Source organism: Spermophilus citellus (genome assembly GCF_964194105.1).
Source record: "Spermophilus citellus genome assembly, chromosome: 7".
Lineage (NCBI taxonomy): Eukaryota > Metazoa > Chordata > Mammalia > Rodentia > Sciuridae > Spermophilus > Spermophilus citellus.
The window spans coordinates 136065066-136092517 of record NC_138188.1 but is presented as its reverse complement, the minus strand read 5'-3'; the positions used below and the strand labels follow the sequence as shown (position 1 = coordinate 136092517).

At 33.2% G+C, this 27452-nt stretch overlaps 1 protein-coding gene across 1 annotated transcript in view; it reads left to right on the top strand.

The window, feature by feature from the left end:
* The window catches only part of ROBO2 (roundabout guidance receptor 2), a gene marked incomplete at its 3' end in the record, with an annotated part of 571084 nt that overhangs the window by 466719 nt on the left and 76913 nt on the right, over window positions 1-27452 (top strand). The window contains exons 8-14 of the mRNA XM_081301980.1: window positions 4097-4221; window positions 8358-8529; window positions 12066-12271; window positions 16357-16438; window positions 16883-17045; window positions 18660-18826; window positions 21910-22031. Coding sequence (XP_081158106.1) covers window positions 4097-4221; window positions 8358-8529; window positions 12066-12271; window positions 16357-16438; window positions 16883-17045; window positions 18660-18826; window positions 21910-22031 — 1037 coding nt within the window. The remainder of the gene's footprint in view (window positions 1-4096; window positions 4222-8357; window positions 8530-12065; window positions 12272-16356; window positions 16439-16882; window positions 17046-18659; window positions 18827-21909; window positions 22032-27452) is intronic.

The window sequence follows — 27452 nt, the reverse complement described above, 5'->3', positions numbered from 1 at the left end:
GTACTCTTTTCAAACCATTCTCACTGCCACCTGGCAGAGATGTGGAAACTGTGGAGTGTCATCAGAAGAATAATTGATGCTATTTTTCATTTTAAAATCTCAAAAGTAAATTCCTTGAGTTGATACGCCTTCACAGAAGATTGCAATATAGATCTTGGGCAGAGAAAGAGAATCTACAAAAGTAAAAGTGGTCGTTGCAATTTTATTTGTTGGCCTGACTTTGGGTGACAATAGGACATACATTTTCAGAGACTCAAAAGCTTTTTAGATTGTTTTGCTAAATGATTCAACATTTTTAGTTTTCTTTTAAAAAAAAATTTACACCTGACAATTCTGGTTCTATTGAGACCCATGAGGCTATTGACATGAAATAATTACATACATTAGAAATAGAGCATATTTGTAGTAACTTAGAATAAAAGTATAATATAAATAGATATCACAGGGAAAAGAGTGTTCTTAGGATTGATGGCTTTTGGTTAGTGGTCTTTAAAAAATATAAAACTGGAAAAAAGTTCAAGAAATTATGATTTCCTGGTCTTTCAAAATGATATCATGAGTGGTAAATATTATGTTGTGATACTGCAGCACTTCATTTTTGTGTAGGAGTTCTGATGAAATGTTTTCTTTAGGTGCCTCTCATAGCAATTCTCACTGGATTTTCTATCCCAACTTGCCAAGGTGTTCCAGCCCTTTGTCTCTGTCTTTCTAATCATCATCTCCAATCACCATCTACATTGCTTCCAGAGCATTCTTTTTAAAACCATGTATCTGATATCTATTTTGCAAAATCATCTTTGAAAAGATCTTAATAGCTTTCAGGACACAATTTTAAACTCCTTTGTATAAATTATCTGGTCTTATCTGTATCAGCTCTGTACACCAGGTTTCTTCTACTTTCAAAACTTATGTTTGGTGCCTTTGTTCTGTGACCTTAATTCTCTTCATCTAGTGATCTATTACCTGTGCTTCAAAACACAGCTCAAATGTAGCCATTTCTTGCATTTTTCTATTATTGTACAAATTGTGTAATGGTGTGTTTGTTCCCCGAGAAATCTCTGCCATAGGACAAGTAGGATGAGAGCACCTCCCAACACCTCTTTTTTTTTCTCTCTTGTTCTTTTATTTTGGGTGTGATGGAGATGGAACCCAGAGCCTGTGAATGCTAGAAAAGAGCTCTAACAGTGAGCTATACCCCCACTCAAGTGCCATGTTATATTTGGCTTCCCATGCCCTGAACCAAGCAGAATGTCTTAGAATTTGTATTCAATCAGTACATTTTGAATGAATAAATGGATGAACTCTAGCTTCTCAGGAAAGTGTATGCCTAGATATGGTCAATTCTGAATCCTTTTGGGGGGAGACTATATTTTAGCAGCTGTGATAAAACTATAGGATGTGGATTTCAAAAATGCTTTACAAAAACAATCATGTAAAACACATTTTTAAACATTTAAATATCAAATTCAAGGAAGTCTATAGCTGTATCTAAATTACAGATAGTGCTTTTACTGACATAGGTGGATGACAGAGAATAAAATGCTTAAAACTATGTTTTCATTGCTTCCATTTATGTTTCATTTGATGATTTCAATCTGTTATTGCTTTATATATATATATATATATATATATATATATATATATATATATATATATATATATGGATTATGTAAGTACCCAGGTTCTCAGGTCTTACTAACTAGTTATATAGGCCAATTTAAATTCTTTCTCACCCAAAGCTGTGCAAATGAACTAATAAGCTGAATAGGCAACTTTTATTAAAGAGTGTCAAATAACTGATTTTGACTGAATTGGGTTTTTAATTTTTGAAGATGACATACAAGCTAAATACCTCAATACTTCTCAAAAAGCTAATGTCCACATTGGCATTATTACTTTTCTTTCATAGGATTTCATACAACTATACACTGATTCTTAAATATTTCATAACATTTTTTTTCTAGAAAAATCCTATACCATATTACAGATGATGAAGACCAACCTTTAATCTTCTGTGGCAAAAATATCCAGTGGTTTCACATTTCTGCTGAAAAATGAATACTGCTGTGCTTTAAAAGTTTTTCCTAAAGTAATTTTGTAACATTGATTTAAACTATCATTTCTATTAGCAAACATGTAACAAAAATCAATGTATCTGCTGATTCAGGAGAAGTGTGTAGAAATAACAAGTAGATTGTGAGAGGCCTGTAATCTTCTGAGCATGCCAGGCAACATAAACCACACTCTGTCCAAATAGAGCCATAAATCCAGGTTCTCTGTACTGTTAGAATGAGTCTTCCGTTATCTTTAGTTATAGAAAAGAATTTCACTTAGTAGATTTATCCCTTCTGTCCTTGGGGTATGTGTTGGATACCTTGAATTAGGAGCCTGGAAAATAGAACACCTAAAAAAAATAAGTCAATACAAATCTCACTGAATTCTTTTTGAGAAAAATACCCCATGCTTTCACAGTGACAGCATTTTTGTTAGGATGAATGATTGGTTTTAGGTTTGGGGCACCATGTATTTATTCTGTTCTTGGATTTGCACTTATGCACTTGAAATATATATAGATATAGGTATAGATAGATAGATTAAGCCCTGGGGTGCTCTATCCCTGAGATACATCCCCAGCCCTATTTTTAAATTTTATTTTAAAACAGGGTCTAATTAAGTTGCCCAGAGTGGCCCTGAACTTTTGATACTTGTGTCTCAGCATCCTGAGTCATGGGATTACAGGTGTGCATCACTGTACCCAGCCCCTCATCCCTCTCTTTTTCTTTACTGTTAGAGTTACTCATTTGTTTTCCTTATTATCTTCACAATACCATTTTATTAGCTTGTTAGCCAGACTCCATGCTTTAGTGACTAAATGTCACTCACCCCATTCATTCTTCCTCATCCATACTAAGTTCATTGAAGGGTTAAAGCTTCCCAAACCACTTTTATCATCACTAACCCACTCAGAAAGAGACAGTATAAAGTGAGTATGGCTTCTAAAGTCTTCCTTTGTTGCCATGATATTTATATAACTCCGACCTCCTTTCCTGCCAGATTGTACACTGTTAGGCTGGAGATGGTCTTGCTGCTTCTACTTTGCCAGGAAGACGCCTATGCTTGGAATGTGTTCATCAACCACTTATCCAAATGCTTCCCTTGCCCCAGAGTTCCCACAACTTCCCTTTCCCACACACAGCCTTTCACAGCCACTCAAGCACAAAGAGATCCCTCCCTCCTGAAGTCTGGTCACACTGACTGTGTACACCATAACTGAAGAGTTCCCCTCAGAGCTCGAAGAGGACCTCTACCACTGAACTTAACATTGCTTAGATGTATAGGTTTTGTGTTTACTGTTATCAAAACCATCATGTTTTTTAAAATGTCTCTATTCAACTGTGAGTTCCTTGACAACTATCATATAAAGCTTTACCCTGTGTGATTTTACTGCCAAGTAAGAGAACATAAGAATTGCCTGACTATTGCCTATCTGTCCAAATGAAATTAATTAACTAGAATAAACTAATTTGATACATTTATTTATATTGTTTGTTATTTCAAATAAGTAACTTCCATCCCTTAAATAATTCAATGTCTTTAATCTTCAAATCTTGAATTCCAGAATATAAGAATTTTAATAATATGGATCATATTTTATGCCTTCTGACATTCCATTGCCTCATTCAATATCTTACAAATATTGTAATAAAATGAGTGTGTACCAGGAGATGGATTTTAAAGGAGGAGATAATTGTGTAAAGGAGTGATTCCTTTCCATGTTTTTCTATTAAAAAACATAACCAGATCATTTTTCTAAAAAATGTTAGAATCATAAGGGATCTATTTTCCCATAAAAGTAGGTGGGACACAGGGATATAATATAATGGACAATATTTAAAATAGATCTGCTAATAAGTTTTCTCACATTATTTCCCCAATCCCTTAATGTTTTAAGAAATGTCTACAAGTAAGTAAAAAAAAAAAAAAATGGTAGCCTCTCTGGCACTGAGCAATCCACCCAGAGCCAGATTTTCTCTTTGATATCTTTTTCTTTGACAATGGTTGATATTTACACATTTTCTTTCCTTTTAAATTATAGCTCCTCCACAGTTTGTGGTTAGGCCAAGAGATCAGATTGTTGCTCAAGGTCGAACTGCAACATTTCCCTGTGAAACTAAAGGAAACCCCCAGCCAGCTGTGTTTTGGCAGAAAGAAGGCAGCCAGGTGAGTGTGAGGCTTGACTGCTTTTCTGAAGTCTCCGAACTTTGCTGACTTTGGTACTCCCTGAAGCTTGCCTTGCCCCCATTGCTATCAGATGCTGAACTTATTTTATTGCTAAAAGAAATGATTCTAAAATAAGTTAAAGACAGATGTTCTTGCACTTTTTATTTGCTAGTGGTAATCTTTGAAAATCCTGCATTTTGCAAGAAACAGAGTACAGCAAACTTATTTTAAAAATCCAACCAAACCTCTGTAAATATTTAAATCTCTGCAGGTTAAGGTGATTTTGCTTTCTTGCACAGGATTAGTCTGTGTAAGTGAGTTGGTACATACAAAGAGCTGAGAATAATTCCTCGCTCATGGAGGATGATCAAAAAATATTTCTAGCATTTATTGGCATAGATCCAACATCCCTCCACTCCTAGATAGAAAATATAAATGACTTTTAAAAATTATTAATTTAAGCCTGTTTCCACTTAAGAGTTGAAGAAATCTTTTCTTTCATTTTCCCTTCTGGATTTCTTCACAGTAGGGTTAAACAGAAATAATATATAACACAAAGAGCCAATACCTGCCTTGTCTTTGCTTTGCTCTTTCTGGACATGATGGCCTCTCAATGTCTCTCCCAAAGCCAACTGGATACATTACTTCTATAATTTAGCACTTGGTCCAAATTCGGAGAGTGTTTAGCCTCTTCATTTCTGAGGCAATGAATGGAACTTTCAGCTTAAATTAGATCTGAAATTGTGATCTTTGCATAAAAATTTGTGCATTCCTGAGAGATCTTGAATGATTTTGTGCTAGATTCTCTAAAACCATACAGACAAGAAATGTAGTTCTTGTGGTATTCCTCCCCAGCACATTCTGTACTAGTCCACGTTCTGAAAAAATTTCTCAAGGATTAATTGAAAATATTATTACAAGTCATAGGAAATTTGAAAACTTTGCCATCAATAGGGAATGGTTTTAGCTACATTAAGAGAACCTAAAGATTAGAACTCATATATGTCTATCTTTCTGGAGAGCATCTAGGAAGTCCTGCTCAGCTATGCTTTCTAATTTGCAGGGGTTCCTCTGCATTCCTGAACCACCCCCAAACTAGCAGTTTTAATCTCTGAATGGACACCTGGTCAAGTAACACTCCTTGTTACTTCCCCTCTGAGTCAGGGATGTAAAGGCAATGAAGAAAAGAGAGTCATACCCACTGCCTTATCCCATATCAGAATTATCAGACTTCAACTCCCAAATTTTATCATTTAACAGCTATAAAATATATTTCTCTTCATAGATTTCCTTGACTATTCTTTTCAGTTTCTTTCACATGAATTTATCCCAAACATTCCAGTGAGTATGAAAAAAAATGATATGATAGTTAAACACACACATGCATACACACTCACAATCTTTAAAGGAGAGGCCGTAAAGCCATTTTTCTCCTTTTTTGTTGCATAGTATTTGTAAGTGCTATGTAACTTTACTAAAGCTAGTTTTTATACTAATCTGAAATTTTGGGCTATACATCTTACCTCCTATGAGTTATGAAGATTTCATGAATAAGTGTAAATGTAAAAGGAATTTACATGTTATGAAGATAACACAAATTGCTATTTTGTCACTGATAGCAAACATAATGATGTGAAGCAATTTGATTATTGCAAATTCACACTTTAAGTCATGTTTTGAGTGAAATCTCATAATGTTTCCTGATTTATTTTTGTAAGATTATTTCATGTGTACATAATATCCCTCAAAATAGCTCTAAGTTAGATACAAAATGTTTTTTTCCTGTAGTCTAATTCACATATGGTATTAAACATTGTTTTTAATGGTTATGAAAATAGTTATCAAAAGCATTGAAGTATTCATTTTCCTATTTGACAAAGTAGCATGTAAATCCATATATACTATAGCTAAGGATGCCACAAAATTTCTACTTAGCTTCTTTGGCTTGTTTATTATCATAGGTCTAGTTACCTTCTTCTTACCAATCTGCTCCCATCAGGGATCTAGAGATTGGGAGGAGAGAGGGAGGCACAGAGGGAGAGAGAGTAAAGAGAAGTGCTTGAGCAAACTGTAAATTTTCAAATCATGAATTAGGATATTAGGAAAAATAACTTGGTCTTACTCTCTCTAGTATCCAGTTTCTATGGTGATCTATGACTATCCATCAGTAGAAAGAGTGAAGTGCTTGGACTTAATGGTCCATATTCCTCAATATGTGCTGATAATGCCAATTAGTACTAATAGGATTCTCAGACACTTCAAGGCAAGCAGAGCTCTGTAGAGTTCCTTGGTTTTGCTTATAATCCATTTTCTTTTGGCCATGTCATACAAGCAGGGAATAAAGATGATGGGTTAACCTCAATCAAATGCCATTTTCCATGTCAATGGATCATTTAGAAGGTGGACTGATATTACATCGTAGAGGAAAAGATCCCAGAGAGAATTAGCCCATCTGATGGATTGGTGCTATGTAAATTAGTATTCTAATGGCTAATTGTAAGAAAGTGCACACTTTGAGTTATTGTATCATTTTCAAGTGCCTTTAAATTTAGACCCTTCTCTTTTGGATGTTTTATTTCTGTAATATATTTGGATTCCACATGAGATTTAACTTGTTCTCAAATTATGTTTCATAAGCATGAAAATATCTAGACTCTGATAGTAATTCAAATTTTAGGAGAGGGAAACAGTTTTTTTGAAATCATATCCCTGACAGGCTAGCAAACATCTCTTCTTTTAGGAGTTTAATAACATGGTAATGTTTATGTAAAGTGGGCTTATAGTGTCACACTTGAATCTAATAAAGTGGACATCCATCATGTTGCAATAAAGAGCAGAGCTTCTAATTAAAGTAGGACATCATTTGCAGGATTAAAGTCATTTAGCGTAATTGAAAAGTGTTAATACCCTATTTTATCCTCTTCCATTGGTAGTACTTCAAGGGTAAAAACATTTTAAGGTGAAAATGTGTCTTGTGCCTTTAATTGAATGTTATTACCTTCTGATTGCAACTTATTGAAACTGTTTAATTACAAACCTGGAAAATTAATTACTATATTGAGAAACAGATCCCCGAGGGTTATAATGTTCTTTTTTGTAAGTAAATAGAACATAAAAATTGATATGTTCTTATTTATAATCCAACTTGGAAACATGCCGCAATATGATTTATTATATCCAAATGTTTTTCTTAATTGAACAACAGTAAAGTGACATAGGTCATCTAAATTGATGTTACTGCTCTCATATAAAAACTTTCAACATTTATGATTAGGCTATAAGAGATATATGATAGGCTTTTTTTGTGATATATAGTAAAGTGTTTTTTAAAAATAATACTTCAAAATTGTTTGGTAGAACATTCTAACTTCCATAATAATTCTACATCCTTTTATTTTCAGCCATTGATTTTATCATGCTTAGATTAGCATTTGTCCATAGCTCTTTAGGAAGTTGTCATGATTTGCACAGCATTATAGCAATACACTCAGCTTTGTCTGTCAGTCAAAGACACACACACATTTTTGAAAAATGTTAGAATTGAATTTGTTGTCCCCAAAGTATTCAAGATTATCAGTAGCAATTGCAATTATATTTTACATTCTTTGTTTCTTGTAAGTTTAAAAAACACCTACATATTTATTGTTACTCTCTCCATCCTTACCTTGTGTAGGAGTTAAATCATATGAGCATTATGCTGCCCATTTTATAGATGAGGAAAACTTGTTTTAGAGAGAGTAAATGGCTGAGATCAAGAAACCTTAATGTTACCCTGATTTTATCATTACATGCTGTATATATGTGTTGAATTTATATACTGTAGCCCATTAAAATGTACAAGCATTATATGCCAATCAAAACTTAAAAATTAAAGACAGATCCAGCTCTTTAAAAATGCAGATGATTATTCCTTCAATTGCAGTATATTGAGGTCATAGAGCATACACCATGATTGGAAACTTTCCCAGTTAGTTTTCCCACTACCCGACCTATAATTATTTTGGAAACTTTTTTGCTTAAATTTATACATCTTTTTACCAATCATATTTTTCATAACTATAATATTTGTTGTTAATGCAATTTTCCTTGTAAATGGTAAAAAAAAAATATTGATAAGATTGTGTTTGCTTCTACAGAACCTACTTTTCCCAAACCAACCCCAGCAGCCCAACAGTAGATGTTCAGTGTCACCAACTGGAGACCTCACCATTACCAACATTCAGCGCTCAGATGCGGGTTACTACATCTGCCAGGCCTTGACTGTGGCAGGAAGCATTTTAGCAAAAGCTCAACTGGAGGTTACCGATGGTGCGATATTGTTTTTAGATTCGTCTCATAAAAAATATGATTTTTATTTCATGATACACATTAAATGTGGGGGTTTTTCTATTTGTTAAATGGTTTAGATCAATGTTTACCCTCTAAATTTAAATCTAGGTAAAGTAACACATTTTAACAGTTTTTAATTTACCTGCCATTATTTCCTTTAATGCCATTTATTTTCCCAAAGGCAGCCCATTTTAATATTAAAAACAGTGATTTGAAAGAAATTTTAATTTTAAATTTAAAGTAATTTTAAAGAAATGACATCAAAATTATTGTGTTTACAAGTGTAATCTGAATACTTTTAGTTAGTCTTATGTTGACATGACAGCTTCTCAAAGATGTTAATAATTTTATACTTTACTGGAGAATAAGAGATATCATCTTTAATATTATCAGTGAAATAGAGAATTAGTTTTTAGTTAGCTAATCACATTATGACATTCCTCTGCCTTTAATCATACATTCACTAAGTTAAATTAATTAAATACTTTTGGAAGCACTGATGAATGCTAAAATTATTATTTTTTACTTGCACTTATATACTTTGAATCTTAACTGAGACACTTACATTCAGAGTGAAAGTTGAAAAGGTTCTGATCTTTCCCCAAGGTTCATCACAATTGACAGGAAGTTCTAGCTATTTTTTGAGCCTCTGAGCATGAATTTATTTCCTATTCTTCCATGCCTTAAATTAAAATTTTCTATTGCTGTCTTATATTGGTGAGCTTTTTGTGTTTGTTTTCCCTTCTCATGCTGGTTTCTGAGATATAAGACCTTTCGTCTGTGGTTTCTCTAATTCTCTGCTGGTTAAATTTCAATGTGCTTTCATACAATTTGAATTTACATGTAGATTGAAAGGTCATTTAAAATTAATATAAAGGCAGTATTTTTTAATATCTGTCCATGGTATGGCCTGATTCAGCACCATGTCAGGAATGGGAATAAATAGGACAGACAAACACTGGCTGTGAAGACATTGAGTCGTTAATGTCTGTACCTGCTGATGCTCTGGAAATTTATGGCCATGGAGCTGAAAGAAGAAGTCAGGTTCAAGGGTAACAGTGTTGAGAAATCCTTCCTTAAATAGGCAGTGCTTCCTTAAAGCCTCTTTGATGGTTTCTACCTCTTTGTTTATTTAAAAAGAGTGAAAGATAATTATGAATATTTTAAAAGTACTCATATATTCTATCAGTAAAAATTTCTAGGTATTTATACTTGGAAAACAAGATATCTGGGCCTAAACCTAAGATTTACTCTAAATTGCTATAAAATATTTCAAGCATAATGCTTAAAATATCTACTATAATCTAGCTACTTGTAGTATTTTACATGAGAGAGACTGAGCTTAAATGAATAATTTGCTACGAAAAAGCAGACCATATATGTAGAAAACAAAATGAGTGAATTAGAAGAGGTAGTGGTTTCAACTGATAGGGTTCATGAGACAGGTAGATATTGAGAATTATTTTTGATACAATGAATTGAAAACTTATGTTAGTTGATGATATCTCACAGCTAGAATATCTATTCTAGGTCAAAATTTAAAAGGTAATGATCGAGTTTAAATTTTCAGTTGACTGAGATGGCTCTGAACATTTCATTACAACTGTTTTGAACATTAATTCCTACATTGATTTTTACTTAATCAAAAAGTCAAAGTTATTATGAATAACTATCTCTAAATATGAAGTTGTGTCCTTGGCTGATGACTTCAGCTTCTAGTCATACTTTAGGTTTTTCAGAATAGTTAGTGATTTAATCACATGTAAGCCATCATTTTCATTTTAGGTGTACTCTTTGATAAGATCTAGGGCAATTTTGAGTCAATTGAAATTGTAAATTGAAAAATATATGTCATATTCAGAGAAACAAGTGCTTATTCCATCTGTACCAATGTTTTTGTTATATCTTTGACATTAAACTCAATTACTGAGCATATTTTTAATTTAAACATTCATATAGTATTCACATACTATTGCTAATAGTGATGAAATATGTCATGTCGAGTTACAGTTGTACAGATTATGGATTGAGGTAAGATGTTTCCAAATACTTAAGTTTCAAAATAGACCTCTAAAAGATCTTCTCATAGTTATTCACTTTTTTCCTTTGCCCTTATTTCAGAAAGTTAAAATAAAAAAAAAAAACTTGTAAAGAAAACTCTATGGGTGGAATGAATAGAATCTAAAAGGACTAGGAGCTGAAATGCATTTCTGTCTTATACTGACTATAAATGTCAAACCATAATCTTACATGAATGGTTTATTGAAGATTTATAATGCATAGTTAGAGAAGACCATGGAGTTGTTCACAGATCACTGGAAACCCTAAATGTTCATTTAAACTTTGACCTTAATGTCATGGAAACCTTGTGGTCATCTTTCACCCATAACATCCTTGAAAGTGAGAATTCCTCTGGCCAGGAGATTTTCAATTCACTTATTGATCGAAGTCATTCAAAAGACAATGAACCACACATTTAGGCATTAAAAAAAAAGAAAGAAAAAAAAAAGGCAGAGGGGAATAATTAGATGACCTTTGGCTACATCTAATGATTTCAGAGATATGACAATAAAAGCAGGTTATAAGAAATTACTGGAATTCTTATGAAGAACTTAATTTGAAGCAAAGACATAACATTTAAAATTTGATAAATAAGTTAGACTCTGAAGACTATTTTTCTCCTCATATTAAAAAAATCCATTTATCTAGTTTTGGCTCATAAACGATTTACGTAAAACCATTAGCTTAAATTTCTATTTGCCAAATTATTGCCAGATGTCTCAGAATTATTGTAATGTTGGGCTCCCACATTCTCTTAAGCTTCTTCATTTGTTTCTAAAATGAAGAAAGTGATCAAAAAAATCAGTGAAATAAGTAGTTCTAATTTTGGTGTATGACCAAGTAATTGTTCTATGGTTTATCATAGTTTTTTTATTATCAATATAATAAATTCAGGTTCTTTGGGGTCTACAGTGTCTTGACTTGCAGGGGACCTATTATCCTAAGTTCTAATGTAAATTAAAATTGATTGGTTGTGTCATGGGTGGTTCGTAGAGGCCTGGTAGTTTTAATGATTTCTTCACCAAATCTGTGAACACTAGTGTAAATATGATGCATACAGATGGAGACAGAGTCTTGAAAATTGGTGTTTACAAACATGGACAGACAAAGGAATTGAGAACCTCAAGCAAAATTACTTTTATAATTATTTACCTGGTAATAAAAAATAACTTTTTGGAGAAAAGAAACCATTTTTTTTTCATCACAGTTGCTAAACAATAATTTAAATCCACTATTCTTTTTTATTTTCTGGGAGGATTTTTAAATATATATCTTATGTATTGGATGTTATATGTACATATATGATATATATGATGGGTATTGAATAAATACACAAAGTAAGTTCTAAGTAATATGCTTGGCTTTGGGGTTTTCACCTTACTTCCGATATCAGTACTTTAAGACTATTGAATGCATAGGAGTTAAAATATACTAAATATGTCTTTATTCTTTAGTTTTGACAGATAGACCTCCGCCCATAATCTTACAAGGCCCAGTAAACCAAACACTAGCAGTTGATGGTACAGCATTACTAAAATGTAAAGCCACTGGTGATCCTCTTCCAGTCATTAGCTGGTTAAAGGAGGGATTTACTTTTCTGGGTAGAGATTCAAGAGCATCTATACAAGAGCAAGGGACACTGCAAATTAAGAATTTACGGGTAAGCAATATGTGGTTTGCATTTGAGTCCTTGTCTTAACATAAGAACTGTTCTAGGGAAATATTTTGTGGTGAACTTAAAATCTTACATCTTAGCATGCCTTCTGTGCGTGTTATTTCTTACTGTAAAAATTCTTAGTTGAAATTAGAGCAAGGGTCTTTTCCTTATGTCACTCTTAAATTCAAAATAGACCTAGAATCTTTTTACTCTTGTATCACATCTGCTTTGTATGTAATCATTGAAACTATAAATCATAGTTTAATGATTTAAGGATAGTAGTAGAATATATAAAATCCTTTGAAAAAGTGACAGATGTTTCTGATTTTACTATCACTGATGAAAGGGATATCATAGCAAAATGTAGATAAGTTGGCTTGGTCAAAAAATTGTGTAGAAAAAATAAAGGGATGAAACTGAATGCATGAAAGGCAGGTTTGGCTAGTTAGAGGAAACCCATAGGTTTTAGGGGATGTTGCTGTGGATGTTTTCATTTAAATACCAGGATAAGAACAAATTATTGGTGATCTTTTAACTGAAATGTATGCAACAGAGAAAGACCATTCCTGGAAATTTAACAAGTTGGTACCTCTTCAGGAGCAACTCAAAATAATATGTATGCTTCTGGATATTTTTTAACTATCTATTACAATGTAACAGTATTGGCAGTAAAACATAATTAATATCTCATAGCTTATGTGAGTTAGAAGCATGACCATGACTTAATAGGGCCACCTGTTTCAGAGGTATAATCAGAAGTGCCAGTTAGAGGAGATGAGGGCTCATATGAAGATTGACAGGATATTTGCTTCCAATCACCATGACTGCTGGTAGACTAGAGTTATTTTGGTCTACTGGATTAACAACTTCAGTTTACTTGCCTTTAGTACATTGCTATGTGGACTTTCTCAGTATGCCTGTCTCCTTCCTCTATGTCAACAAGGAAGATCATCTCCTACCAAAATAGGCATTGCAATTCTATGTACGAAAGTCACAAACAAGTCTTAAAACCTTGAAACCAATGGTTTTCAATTTACTCAGGTGGAATATGGAAATTGTAAAATCCAGGTGAATGTCACCATGAGGGATATCTGTTCTCTGCCAGTATATTCAACTCTTTCAACCAAGAATAGTTACTCTACCCCTACTTGCCCCATGTTGCAAGCATTACACTAAAGCTGGAGAATATATTCATAGCACTGGGTTTGAGAGCCATAATTAAGATAGTGGGTATAATATAATGCATGAGGAAAAATGGATTGAAAACAATTCAGTGGAAGAACAGTTAGTAGAAACTGGTATCTAGGTAGAAATTGGGAATGAAAGATAAAGAAAAAACAAACAAGCAAGCAAAACCATATGGCTCAATTTTCACATTCAGAAGCCAAGGAGGAAAGTAAAAAATGTTCTACTATAAATGTTTTCAAATGAAAAGGATTCTTCCCGTATGATGGGAAATGTTATCTATACTTATATGTTTATCTGGTTATTTATCACTGTAACACACACATACACACACACACATACACACACACACACAAGCCAAATAGAAGAATGATCCTACTTTTGTAGCAAATACATGCGTACATTTTTAATTGTGTGTGTATGTGTGTATATATAAACACACACACCACACATATATATGATTTTGAGACATAGGCATTAATTATTGCTCTTAAGTAACAAATCTACTGCCAAGTTCAGTTAAAGGAAAATAAATTAATACAGACTCTTTTTAATCTGTCTTTTCATTGATTGTAAATTAGTTATTAACTTTCTTTGAACAAAATGGAGGTTATTAAAAAATTAATGCCAGCTCTCCTTGGGTAAACACTTTAACCTCTCTCTCTGGGCCCAAGGCAGCCTAGGGCCATGGAGGTTAATGCATTTTCGCTGTATTGTTGAATTAAAGGGTATTCTCGAAGAGTCAAGATTCCTAGGAGTGTTTGAAAGAAGCAATTAAAGGTGCCTGCTTGATGATGTCAAACTCAGAGCCCTGACAGGCTTCTGAGTAGTCTCTAAGATGCCAGCTCCTAGGAGCTTGTCTATAGCCAACTGCACAAGGAGAAAAGTAGGATGGAGTGAGCTAGAATATGCACCTCTTAAAGCAATTGGTGAGATGAATGGTAAGATTGAAAGAGAAGTGAAGCATTCCTGTCCAGAAAAGTTATTATTTAAAGTTAAAACAATAAAAGAGAGTGAAGTGCTGATGAATTTAGTGATAAAATAGTGAGATTTATCAATGATATTCAGGCATTTGATAAACACCAAAGTAAGCACATCATTCTTTTTCTGTAAAGTCTCTTTACAGGAGGATTCAAATAGGCTTTTTAGTGTTTCACTTGTATAATCAAGAAAGGTTTTCTATAGGTCATGTTCTTTTGTGTCTCACTATTTCCTTTTCAGTATGTAAAGCAAGAGAAAAAAATAACATGATGAATACAGTGTTCTCATAGTCCAGCTAATTGGTAACTGAATCTGTATCTTTTGAGAAGTAGAATATTCCAGTACTCATTAAAACCTACCTACCACAGCTAATGTCAGGTTGTATCTCCACACAATGACAAGGAGCTACAGTTAAGAAGCATCACCTACATACTCTTCTTTTAGCATTTGCACAGAATAACAAGTGCTACGTTTTAGTTCAACAGCTATAATAAAATGCAAATTTTTTTACTCTTTCACAGTCCATATTCAAATGAACATCCCATTAAAATCCAACCTCGGCTCATTATATTTAGTTTGTGAGTGATGCTTCTTAAATGCAAAGATTTCTAATGACTATAATGTGCATACAGCCACATTTGAAAGAATGGCTCATTCTACAATGGCTATTCCCATCATCCCTCTGTGTAATAGAAGACAATTGTACGGAGATAATATGGCGAAGAATGACATGCCAGAGCAATTTGAAACTTAAGTTAAAATACATAATGACATTTAAAATCAATTAAAACAGTGAAATGGCAGTAACATCCATGCACTAATGATATACCTGAGAATTCATTCTGAAATCTGGAATCATCAATACACTTACATTTTGAACCTGACAGATGTAATATTCTATGAACTCCCACATTTCACCAACAATTAAGTTCAAGTTCATCACAGTTTTAATCTATGTCTTCTGCCTTGCTTTATTCTCTTTTTTCATGAGCCTCTCTTCCCAGTCTCACTTTTCCTGTACTCCTAACCCAACATAAGTGAGTGTTGTTTACCATGGAAGCCCACAAGGCTCAACCACAGTGAGGACTTTTGAATTACATCTTTTATTGACCTTGGGGCTATTTTCAAAGTATTATGAGAGAATCTTTTGGCTTAGATTTGTAAAAGAGACCTCTTTTTAAGTGTCCTTGGCTATTCTTCAATGAGTAATGAAAACATTTTCAGTCATCAATGAAATGACAGTTTTTAAAAATGTTTGAATTTTGTTAGATTATTTTTATGATCGCTTTCAACACTAACTCCATAGTCAGTATTCGTTGATTTACATATGACACAACTTTCTTTTACTGGATTCCGCACTGCTACAATTTACATAGAAGTGAATACTGAACTCCTTAAAAGAAAAAAAGAATTTTTTTCTTCTTAAAACAATATTTTTTCTTATTTTTTTCATGTTTTTGAAAAGAAAGAAAGTATGGCTTCCTATTATCTCATTGCTAATTTATTCCAGAGTAAATAGTTTATTTTAAACAGAAAAAAACAGAAAAGACAGCTTTTCATTTCTGATGGTGTGTATCCTTATGATATTATGAATGAATTCTGTCCTGAGTTGTCTATATTTAACTCAGGCTCCTTTATAAAATGGAATTAAGAGGTTAGTATTATCAAAAAAGAAAAAAGACAAATAGAATTTATCCAGTACATTTAATTGTAGAAATATAATTTTGAAAACTTTCGAATCAATGCTATGAATAACATTGTATGAATTTATTTTAATATTTCATATATATAAAATTAATGCATTATTTAGATGGGCAAATGGTACCCCTCACTTTAAAAAAAATCAAATATTTCCTGTTTGAGATTGAGTAATTATTCTGCACATTGATTACAGTTGAATTCTCTCCTTCCATGCATGCTAGATTTCTGACACTGGCACTTACACTTGTGTGGCTACAAGTTCAAGTGGGGAGACATCCTGGAGTGCAGTGCTGGATGTGACAGGTGAGCTCTTTGTGAACCATCTTAGCAGCAGAAATCTTGAGCCTCATAATGATGGTTCATTATTAAATAACAAGGTAGTGGATGATCAAAGTTTTAATTGATTGAATGTAAATCTAAGTCTTTACATTCAATACCACTTTTTAAGCCCTCTACCAGTTCACACTCAGCATTACATTTGTGAAATTTAGTACATTTGTTATTGAAAACTTTGTTATTTTACATCCTCTTAAGTGCAGGCAATTCTAGTGATCATGTGTGAAAGTAGAGTTTGCATTTACTAATGTGTAAGAAAAGCAGATATTCACTTACATAGATGCTACTGATTAATGAAGATGAATTGTTCACCATCTAAGCCAACTCCTTTAGTACACTGTTTTCTTCTTGTAAGCATCAATGTCAACATGACTGATCAGGAACAAAGTTTTTTCTGTCTGTCTTCTATAGAATCTGGAGCAACAATCAGTAAAAATTATGATTTAAATGACCTGCCAGGACCACCATCAAAACCACAGGTCACTGATGTTACTAAGAATAGTGTTACCTTGTCCTGGCAACCAGGTACCCCTGGAACTCTTCCAGCAAGTGCATATATCATTGAAGCTTTCAGGTATGGCATGATTTCTTTTTTCTTAGTTGTGTTTTTAATTTAGCTCTTAAGTACTAAAGCCTCACCTGAGCTATATGGCTGTGTTATGATAAGAATGGGTTCAATGGATGCATTTGAAGAATTTATCTTTTATATCAGTCTTTATTCAAGAACAGACTTTATGTTTTAATTTATAACTTAATTGTAGGATTAAATATGCATCATCTATGTCTATATCTATAGAAATGTAGTCATGATACAATCACTTAGCTCATTTATTTTTCCTGACAAGTGTATGTATTTAAAATGAGAATTTGGGCATTAAAAATGGGAAGACAATACTTTAATTAGGGACAGACACATCTTTGTGTTATGCAATATTTATTGAAGCATGAGACTTTGGAATATTTATGCCTAATAATTAGGATAGAACTTAATTCCAGTGTTTTTATGCTATATGAATAAATCTATTAAATATGTCTGTAAGAAAATGTAAATCCAAATTAAGAAACTGATTCCATGTGGTTTTAGTGCAGAAAGGAAAAGATGTTTTCATGTATTATTTGAAATCTTATCAACTTACAGATATGAATGATAAATTAGCAAGTATTATTATAAAATTACTTTATAGGAATTTAATAGCATACTTATGCAAATGGGAAAATATACTTAATTTACTTTCATGTTCAATTTCACATCATGACATCATACATTTTGAAGGATAGCCTTTGTCCTTTGTCAATATTGGGACAAATGATCACTTTCATTTTAAGTTTTTTGAATCCATATTTAAGATAATGAAAGGTACATAGTTTCAAAATACTATTTTTCTACAGTTTGATAGTTTGATGCTTAAAGACATCTAAAATGAAACCTCCCTAATACCATTTTTTTCTTCATTGTAAGCAAAAGTAGCATTTGACTATAGACAAAGTATTTTAAAATGTCATCCATCCATCTGGCTCTAACAGGTCTGTCTACACACACACACAAACACACACACACACACACACACATACATATTCAGAGATATTTTCACCAGTCTGAGATGCCAAATCACAATTCTGTGTAATGTACAATTTTTTAAAAAATGTAACCGAGGGAAAATATTCATTACATGCTTCCTTTCTTCTTTTACAGATATGTAGTTTTAGAAGGCTCTATTATAATATTGCATGTGGAATTGATGCAAAAGAAAACACACCTTGTAACAGGAAAATATATTGGCATAATTTACTCTGTAGTCCATTTATTCTTTCTGCAGGTTAATTCTTTTCAAGGTATATATATGCATTTATGAGGACCATACTTATTGTATAAACTTGATGTTGTGATCTTGGCCTCTGTTCCTTTTACAGGTATTCATTTAGTGGGCTGCTGTGCATTAGCAAAGGGCTGTCACATCTCCTGGGCTGAGTTTAATTTTGTTGTGCATGGCACTTCCGTTAGGTGGGCTCGGCTTTGTTGTTGAATAAACTGAATTCATCCAAATGTTTCATTTATTGGGCTGAACACTTCAAGTGTTGTGTGTGTGTGTGTTTAATTTTCAGCCATTAACCTTTGTCATTGCTACCCAACTCCATTTCCAATAACTGTATGACTGTTCTTTAAATGAAATTTCTGTTCGCATTTCAGCCAATCAGTGAGCAATAGCTGGCAGACAGTGGCAAACCATGTAAAGACCACCCTTTATACTGTGAGAGGATTGCGACCCAATACAATCTACTTGTTCATGGTCCGAGCGATCAACCCCCAAGGTCTCAGTGACCCAAGCCCTATGTCAGACCCTGTGCGCACACAAGGTAATTTCAATAGCTGTAAACATGACTGGTTCTAGAGAGAGGCATCAGATGGACATTTGAAAACAAACAGATTGCATGAGGAAAAGTACATGTATGTACACTGCTTTGTAAAATGATTCACTGGACTTTATCTAGTGAAGAAGAAAGAAGTCAGCAGTTCACCTTGCTAAAATGTTTCCTTTCTCTGGAGCTATTAGGATCTTTGCAGTGAAAAATTAAATCAGGTACATTTACATGTTAAAAGTAAATCCACTAAGCTAGGACTTTAGTATATTTACTATAGGGAAAAAAAGATAAAATAAAATAAATAAAAATTTTAAAAAATTCTCCTTCTTTGGAAGAAATTATACACTAGCAAAAAAAGTGATATTTAATGGATAGATGCTCAGATAGGGGTATCCAAATTACTTCAGAAATTCTATTTTTATAGTACAGTGACTGTCCTGAGAATGCAGCATCTGGATCCTCTGAGATAGTTAGAAACACAGATTTTCAGGCTCTAAGTCAAAAACACTGGGGTCAGCCAGTGTCTATCTTAATATACCCTCCAGGGGATGCTGGTGCTAAAGTTTAATGACCACAGTTATGATGTATTTTATTCAATCCAATGTTTCAAAAAGTAATTTAGTACAGAAAACAGTAAATCAAGTTTTCTTCCTGAGGCTTGTCATTCTTTTGACTAGTATAAAAACTCCTAGAATATCAAAATGTGATTTCAAAATGCAGATGTCCTTATCTCATCTTTAGTTACCTGTCTCTTCCAACTGAAAAGTCACTGGAATCTCAGATGGAATGCAGGATGCTAGATTATAGTTTCCTTTTCTACTAGTAGGTAAAGGGAATTAATACAATAGAAGTAGTGCCTTTATTATTTGCTGCAAACTGCTCCCCACAGAGTTATAAGAAAGGGTTAATTATTTCTTATTTGTAAAAAGCTTTGAACAAAGATATAATTCAAAGTAGTATTTTGTGCTATGAAAAGCACTATACAGCCATAAAATATTATTATAATTACCATGTAGTTCAGTGATAGTAACTAGCATGCCATTATAACAGAGAAGGTGCCTTAAAGGAATAAAGTGAGATAAAGTCACCACGTGACTAACGTTGCTGACATGATGACAGTCAAGAGAGGAGGGAATGCCACTCTGCTATTGTTCTCTAAGCAGTAATGTGATTAATTTTCCTTGATGATAAAGGGCCTGTAGGTAAAAAACCTGTCTCAGGAAAAAGAAAAAGCACAACAAAGAATCTTAAGACCTGAAACTAGTTATATTTTACCTTACCTAGATCCAATTGCTTTATAGGGTGTCTGAATTTAATGAGTAAATTAAATTATTGGATGCAAAATGGAAAAGATGTATAATTTTAATTCAGGAAATCCTAGTACCTAGATCATTTACACCTGTGTGGATTGCAATAGTTTTTTGTGTACAACTGCAGTGTGAGGTAAGGAGATAACAGAATGTGGACGACTTGAGTGTGATTGAGTCTGGCAGACTGTCCAGATCATTCAATAACTATGCCAGTCACTAAATCTTGACTCATAAAATAACTCTCCGTGAAAAGGTCAAGAAAGATTAATGAAAAGTTGTTTGTGATCTGACCTGTTTCAGTTGAGAGACTATCCAGAGCAAAAGACTTATGTTCTTTTAACATATATTTAATAGGAAAACTCATGTTGTGTGTCTGAATGTCAGGATCATTTTTGATACCTCACTTTCAGTAGCTTTGCATTTTGCAACCAATAACTTTCAAAGAGCTCTTATTTTACAAAGATTTTAAATATCAGAGAACACAGAAATTATTTATTTCATTAAGGCTACTAAATGCTTACACCATCAACATCACAATTGAGTGTACTTATGTAGGCAAAGATTAACATTGTTCATATAAAGGGACTCCCTCCTCCCCCAATTTCAATGAGATTGTATTTTGCAGTTTTGTCAAGGAAGAAACAAAGAAGGAAAATGAGGGGGAAAATCACCCAAGTATAGTTTCCAAGTATTTATGTTGTAATTTAAGTTAGTGCACTCAATTTAAATTATAGCTAAGATATGCACTTTAAAGACATTTCTGCAAGAATGTGGCATGGTGGCCTGAGAAAACAGGAGAAAAAAAAGATGAAGAAAATAAATCATTTTAAATTGGACCTCCTTAGTTTGAATTCAACTAAACTTTGAAGTGTACCAGTTAAAGACAACTTGAAGAGTGTGAAATTCAGTGTTTGATATCAATTAAATGTCTATAACTTACCATTTTGTCTTAATGGACACAGAATATATACCATTGTATACAGTAATAGGTGAATGGTGAATAAGGAGACAACAATGTACAGTTGAGGATGTCTTATTCAAAACATCACCATTCTTTCTTTTCCTCCTTTATTAACCACCAAAAGCAGCTGCATTTCCTCTTTTCAGATATTGGAGTTCTGGCCAAAATTTATTATTTTGGAATATTTTGTCAGTATTCTAAATTTTTCAGTTACTGTGAATTTGCGGAGCTCCGTCCCCTCTCTCCTCTACTCTGTTTACCTTTAATGACATAGTTCATTGTTCCAGTCTCCCAAATTTTTCTTTCCATACTCCCAGACTGAAATAGTTCAAGGGGTAGAAAAACACAACCTGAAACAAGGGATTCAACAAATTTCTAACCTTCTGTGTTCAGATATGTCTCAACTGACCACTGGGGAAAATCCTTCAATGCTCTAAAATCTACATAAAGCCAATCCTTCTAGAAAAGTCTCAGAGTATGTACTTCATTCTTTCTAAAGGATCATTCTAGTGATCTTCCACAATACTGTGTCTGCGTTTGAATGGAGATGAGAGACTTTAAATGCTCTTTCATTAAACCATTGTAATGAAGATTAATATCTTTTAACTTATGTCCTCACTTTGTGAAGTACACACATACACACACACACACACACACACACATGCTTAAATGCTCTTTGTCATGAAAGGTTTGTAATTTTTTTCCCCAAAATTAATTCTAGAAGGATAATTTGACTTTTATAAAGTAAATTAGAATTTTATTATGAATTTATAAAAATCAGGAGTTTTTATTTCATCGAACTGCAGATATCAGCCCACCAGCACAAGGAGTGGATCACAGACAAGTACAGAAGGAACTAGGGGATGTCCTTGTCCGCCTTCACACTCCAGTTGTACTGACTCCCACCACTGTTCAGGTCACATGGACGGTAAGTTGTTAAAAACTCTATGAGGCTTTATGGACAGCTTTATGTGTAGTGACAAAGGCTATATGAAATGTTTTGTAATACTTTAAGGAAACCAGAAATAATAGGAAAATGCAACTAACCAAACTCAAAACGAATAATTAAAATGCTCACCTTTTAAAATCCAGGTATAATCCATGAAAATACTCAATAGATAAATGTGTAAGTGGAGTAGTAGAATAAAAATATATTATGATATAAACATGACCTTTTCTATCTTCTAAATTTTTAACAGTTTTATTAAGGTATAAGTAACACGTCAAAGTGCACAACTAAATATTTTTATTATATTTATAGAGGTTTGAAATTATCATCAAAATCTAATTTTAAAACACATTTTGAAATGAAACTCTGTTCCCACTATAGGCATTCTCTGTATTATATATCTTAGCCCTGTGCAACTAGTAATTTTCTCTATATATATAGATTTGCCTATTCTAGACTTTCTTGGGTATGGATTCATGTAATGTATGTCTTTATTGTATGGCTTCTTTAATTCACCATAATGTATTTAATGTTCACCCATTGTGAAGTATGTGTCAGTACTTTGTTCCTTAAAATGTATTATTTTATTGTGGGATTTCATTCCCTTCTTTACCAGGATAGTGATTCCAAATAGCACTACATTGTATATCATATTTTCTTTATCCATTTATCTACTGATGGGCCTTTGGGTTGTTTGGAATTTTGGCTATTATAAATAATGGCACTTTGAACATTTGTATGCAAGTCTTGGTGTGGACATACATTTAATTGTTCTTAGTATACACCTAAGAATTTTTGAATGATATGGAAACTCCCCACTTAATTTTTTGATGAAGTAGCAAAATGTCCTCACAGTGATGATATCATTGTGTATTCGAAACAGCAATGTTTTAACATTCCAATTTCCTCCAAATCCATTCCAATTTTTCTTTCATCCTTGTTAACACTTATTATTCTTTCTCTTTTTTGGTTATGGCTGTTCTAGTGGGTGTATAGTAGTTTATCACTGTGATTTTGACTTGCATTTCTTTCTAGACTAATGATGTTCTTCTTTTCATGTGCTTGTTGGCATTTGTATATCTATTTAGAGAAATATCTATTCAAATTCTTTGTAATTTTCTAGTTGAAATGTTTGTCTTCTTCTTAAAGACTTATTCCAGATATGTCACTTATCTGATACATGACTTGCAAATATTTCCAGCCTGTGAGTTGTTTTTTTTACATTCTTTACGGTGTCATTTGAAACACAAAAGATTTTAATTCTGATGAAGTTATCTTCTGAATTTAAATAAGCCATCTTTATATTCTTTTAGGTGAATGTGATACAACAGCACAAAACATTTACACAATTTTAATCATTTGGCATGTGTGGTCAAAAAATTAAGTGAGCTTTATCTAATAATTTGATATTTTAATGAATGTTAAGAAAGCTCAAGTGTCATGCATTATTACATGTGTCAGAATATATGCTTATTTCAAATGGCAGATGTTTGTATCAGATGGCAACTGCTGTAGTGAAATCAACAAAAAGGATGAAAATAGAAATATCAGTTGTATTTGAGAATACTGCTACTGTGTGTGCCTATTGTATGTGTGTGACTGTGTTTTGAGAGGAGTCAGAACCTATTCTCTGTACCTACTATAGTTAGCACCAACTTCTCATTTATGTCCAAATCCCTCTCCATTATAAATCCGAAAAATCCATTAAAATATACATATTGGAATGATAGAAGAGTACGTCTACTTGGAACACTCTGAGGATGTGGCAGAATTTGTTAAAGTAATGAACATTTGAGGGCATGGTTAAGAGTTTTCACTTTAATTACAATATTGTTTATTTAGACAGTACTTGTGTTTCTATTGTTGTTGTTTGATATTATGTAAGTAGAAGGAAGACAAAAAGTTAAGATAATGTGTTTACTGCTCTTGGAATCTAAGTTACTTCAGAGAAAGAACTCTATCATTATTCCTACCAACTCCCTTAACTAATAGAGAGGAGAATGCAAAACTAGTTATTTTTGGTCAGTTTGTGAGTAGTTATGTTTGGAATATAAAACACAATAAAGAGAAACATACTGATGTCTTCCTCATGATAATTCCATTGCATAAATCCAGTTTCAACAAGCGTTTTTTTGTGAATGAATTATGTTCTAGATGGAGAGTAGCACCACATAAGGTGTGATTCTAGTTGCTGATACACATGAATGGTTGCAATAACAGTATTTATGCACACATTCAAATGAAAAGGAAGTGATTAATTCTATCATAGGCACCAAAAGACACTATTATTCTTTCCCATCCATATTGAGAAATATGGAGACATTATTGTGTAACAAAAGGAAAAAATGAAAATAACAGTTAAGAATGTTTAGTCCATGCTCCCCTCCACCCAACCCCACTATGAATCAGCCTCCTTATATCAGAGAAAACATTCAGCATTTGTTTTTTGGGGATTGGGTAACTTCACTTAACATTATATTCTCCAACTCCATCCATTGACCTGCAAATCCCATAATTTTATCCCCTTTTATTACTGAGTAATATTCCAGTGTGTGTGTGTGTGTGTGTGTGTGTGTGTGTGTGTTTGTGTGTGACATTTTCTTTATCCATTCATCTACTGAAGGCCATCTAGGATTCCACAGTTTAGTTATTGTGAATTGTGCTGTTATAAACATTGATGTGGCTGTGTCCTTTTAGTATCCATGGGAGGATTAGAGGAACTCCAGATAGGGCAAAGGGGTGGCAGGGAAGGGAGGGGGCATGGGGATACAAAAGATGGTGGAATGTGTAGACATCATTACCCTAGGTGCAGGTATGAAGACACAAATGGTGTGAATGTACTTTGTATACAACCAGAGATATGAAAAACTATGCTCTATATGTGCAATATCAACTGTAATGCATTCTATTATCATATATAGCAAATTAGAATAAAAATAAATAAAATGTTTAGTCCAATTATATACTCTATAAAAGAAAAACAATGCAGACAGGTTGAATAGTATCCCTAATCTCCCTTGTTTATTTATAGGTAAAGATAAGACTAGAAGTCCCTGAATTTGCAGATTTTAAACTTTTTTTTAATGTGTGTAACTTTGGGGATTGAACCCAGAACCCTGAGCATGCTATATAAGTGCTCTACTACTGACCTACACTCAAACCCCAAATTACCTGGCTTTACATATGCATTCTTATTTATTTTTTTACTTTAAAGAGAAGAAGCTATATATAAATATTTAATTGAAAGGAATAACTTTTAATAATGAAATTTTGATATATGATTCTAGGTGACACATTTTGTTACTTCTTAAATGAAACCTCATTATTGTTCAAATTTTCTAATTTATTTGAACAAAATTGGATAATATTTTAATAAAAATATGACTAAGTTTATAGTGACTGTTTAGTATTGTAGCACTCCTAATTCCATTTTGATATAATTTTGTATTGGCCTACTTTATGTTCTGCACATAACACTTTCTATTCTTCCAATCCCATAAAAGTAATGTAATTCTCCAATAATTCCAGTGGTACAGACTGCCATGATTCTATCTTTCAGTATTTTTGACTGGATACAAAACCACCCAAGCCAGGAAACAATGTGTTTTTCATAGCAGATTTTCCACCATTCTTAATGGAAAACATGTCCTCTGTAAATTTTGAGGGGGTTTCTTTTTTATTGATTTTTTAAAAAATAAATGAAAGCAGAATGCATTATAATTCTTATTATATGTATACAGCATAATTTTTCATATCTCTGTTTGTATATAAAGTATATTCACACCAATCCGTGTCTCCATACATGTACTTTGGATAATGATGTCTATCACATTCCACCATCCTTGCTAATCCCCTACTGCCTCCCTTTCCCTCCCACCCCTCTGCCCTAACTAGAATTCATCTATTCCTCCCATGCTCCCCCACCCTACCCCACTATGAGTCAGCCTTCTTATATCAGAGAAAACATTTGGCATTTGTTTTTTGGGGATTGGCTAACTTCACTTATCATTATCTTCTCCAACACCATCCATTTACCTGAAAATGCCATGATTCTGTTCTCTTTTATTGCCGAGTAAAATTTCATTGTGTATATTTGCCACATTTTTTTATCCATTCATCCACTGAAGGACATCTAGGTTGGCTCCACAGTTTAGCTATTGTGAATTGTGCTGCTATAAACATTGATGTGGCTGTGTCCCTGTAGTATGCTGTTTTTAAGTCTTTTGGTTATAGACCAAGGAGAGGGATAGCTGGGTCCAATGGTGGTTCCATTCCCAGATTTCTAAGGAATCTCCATACTGCTTTCCATATTGGCTGCACCAATTTGCAGTCCCACCAGCAATGTATGAGTGTACCTTTTTCCCCACATCCTCACCAACAGTTATTGTTGTTTGACTTTATAAGAGCTGCCATTCTGACTGGAGTCAGATGATATCTTAGAATAGTTTTGAATTTGCATTTCTCTAATTGCTAGAGATAATGAACTTTTTTTTATATATTTGTTGATTGATTGTATATCCTCTTCTGAGAAGTGTCTGTTCATGTCTTTGGCCCATTTGTTGATTGGGTTATTTGTTTTTTGGGTGCTTACCTTTTTGAGTTCTTTATATACCCTAGAGATTAGTGCTCTATCTGATATGTGAGGGGTCAAAATTTGCTCCCAGGATGTAGGCTTTCTGTTCACTTCACAGATTGTTTCTTTTGCTGAGAGGAAACTTTTTAGTTTGATTCCATCTCATTTATTGATTCTTGGTTTTAATTCTTGCACTATAGGAGTCTTGTTAAGGAAGTTGGAGCCTAATCCCACATGATGGAGATCAGGGCCTACTTTTTCTTCTATTAGACGCAGAGTCTCTGGTTTAATTCCTAGGTCCCTGATCAACTTTGAGTTGAGTTTTGTGCATGTACAGAATAGAGGACACAGAGCCTAACCCACAAAATTACAATTATCTTATATTAGACAAAGTTGCCAAAAATACCCATTGGAGAAAAGATATCCTCTTCAACAAATGGTGCTGGGAAAACTGGAAATCCACATGCAACAAAATGAGGGAGCTTCTTTAAGCTACTTCTAAGTGAAGAAAATATTTGGGGAAGAATCAAAGTCATCATGTTTATGAAGTTAATTGCTTTAAGATTCACTAAGTTTAAAAGAGTACATCGAATTAGATTAAAATTGCATGTCTGTATATTGGGAGTTCTTCCAGGAAAGGACCATGTCATATTTATCTCTGTAGCCCATGAAGGTTGACATTGCCAGTTTGCTTATCTATCTCTTTCTTGGTCAGGGATTTCTGTGAGTATAGAATCCTTTTGTTTCCTGTTTTTCAAAATATTCTTTTAATAACTGCCTATTAAGCAATTGAAGCAGTTGCTTTCATAGGTCTTTATTTTTCTTTT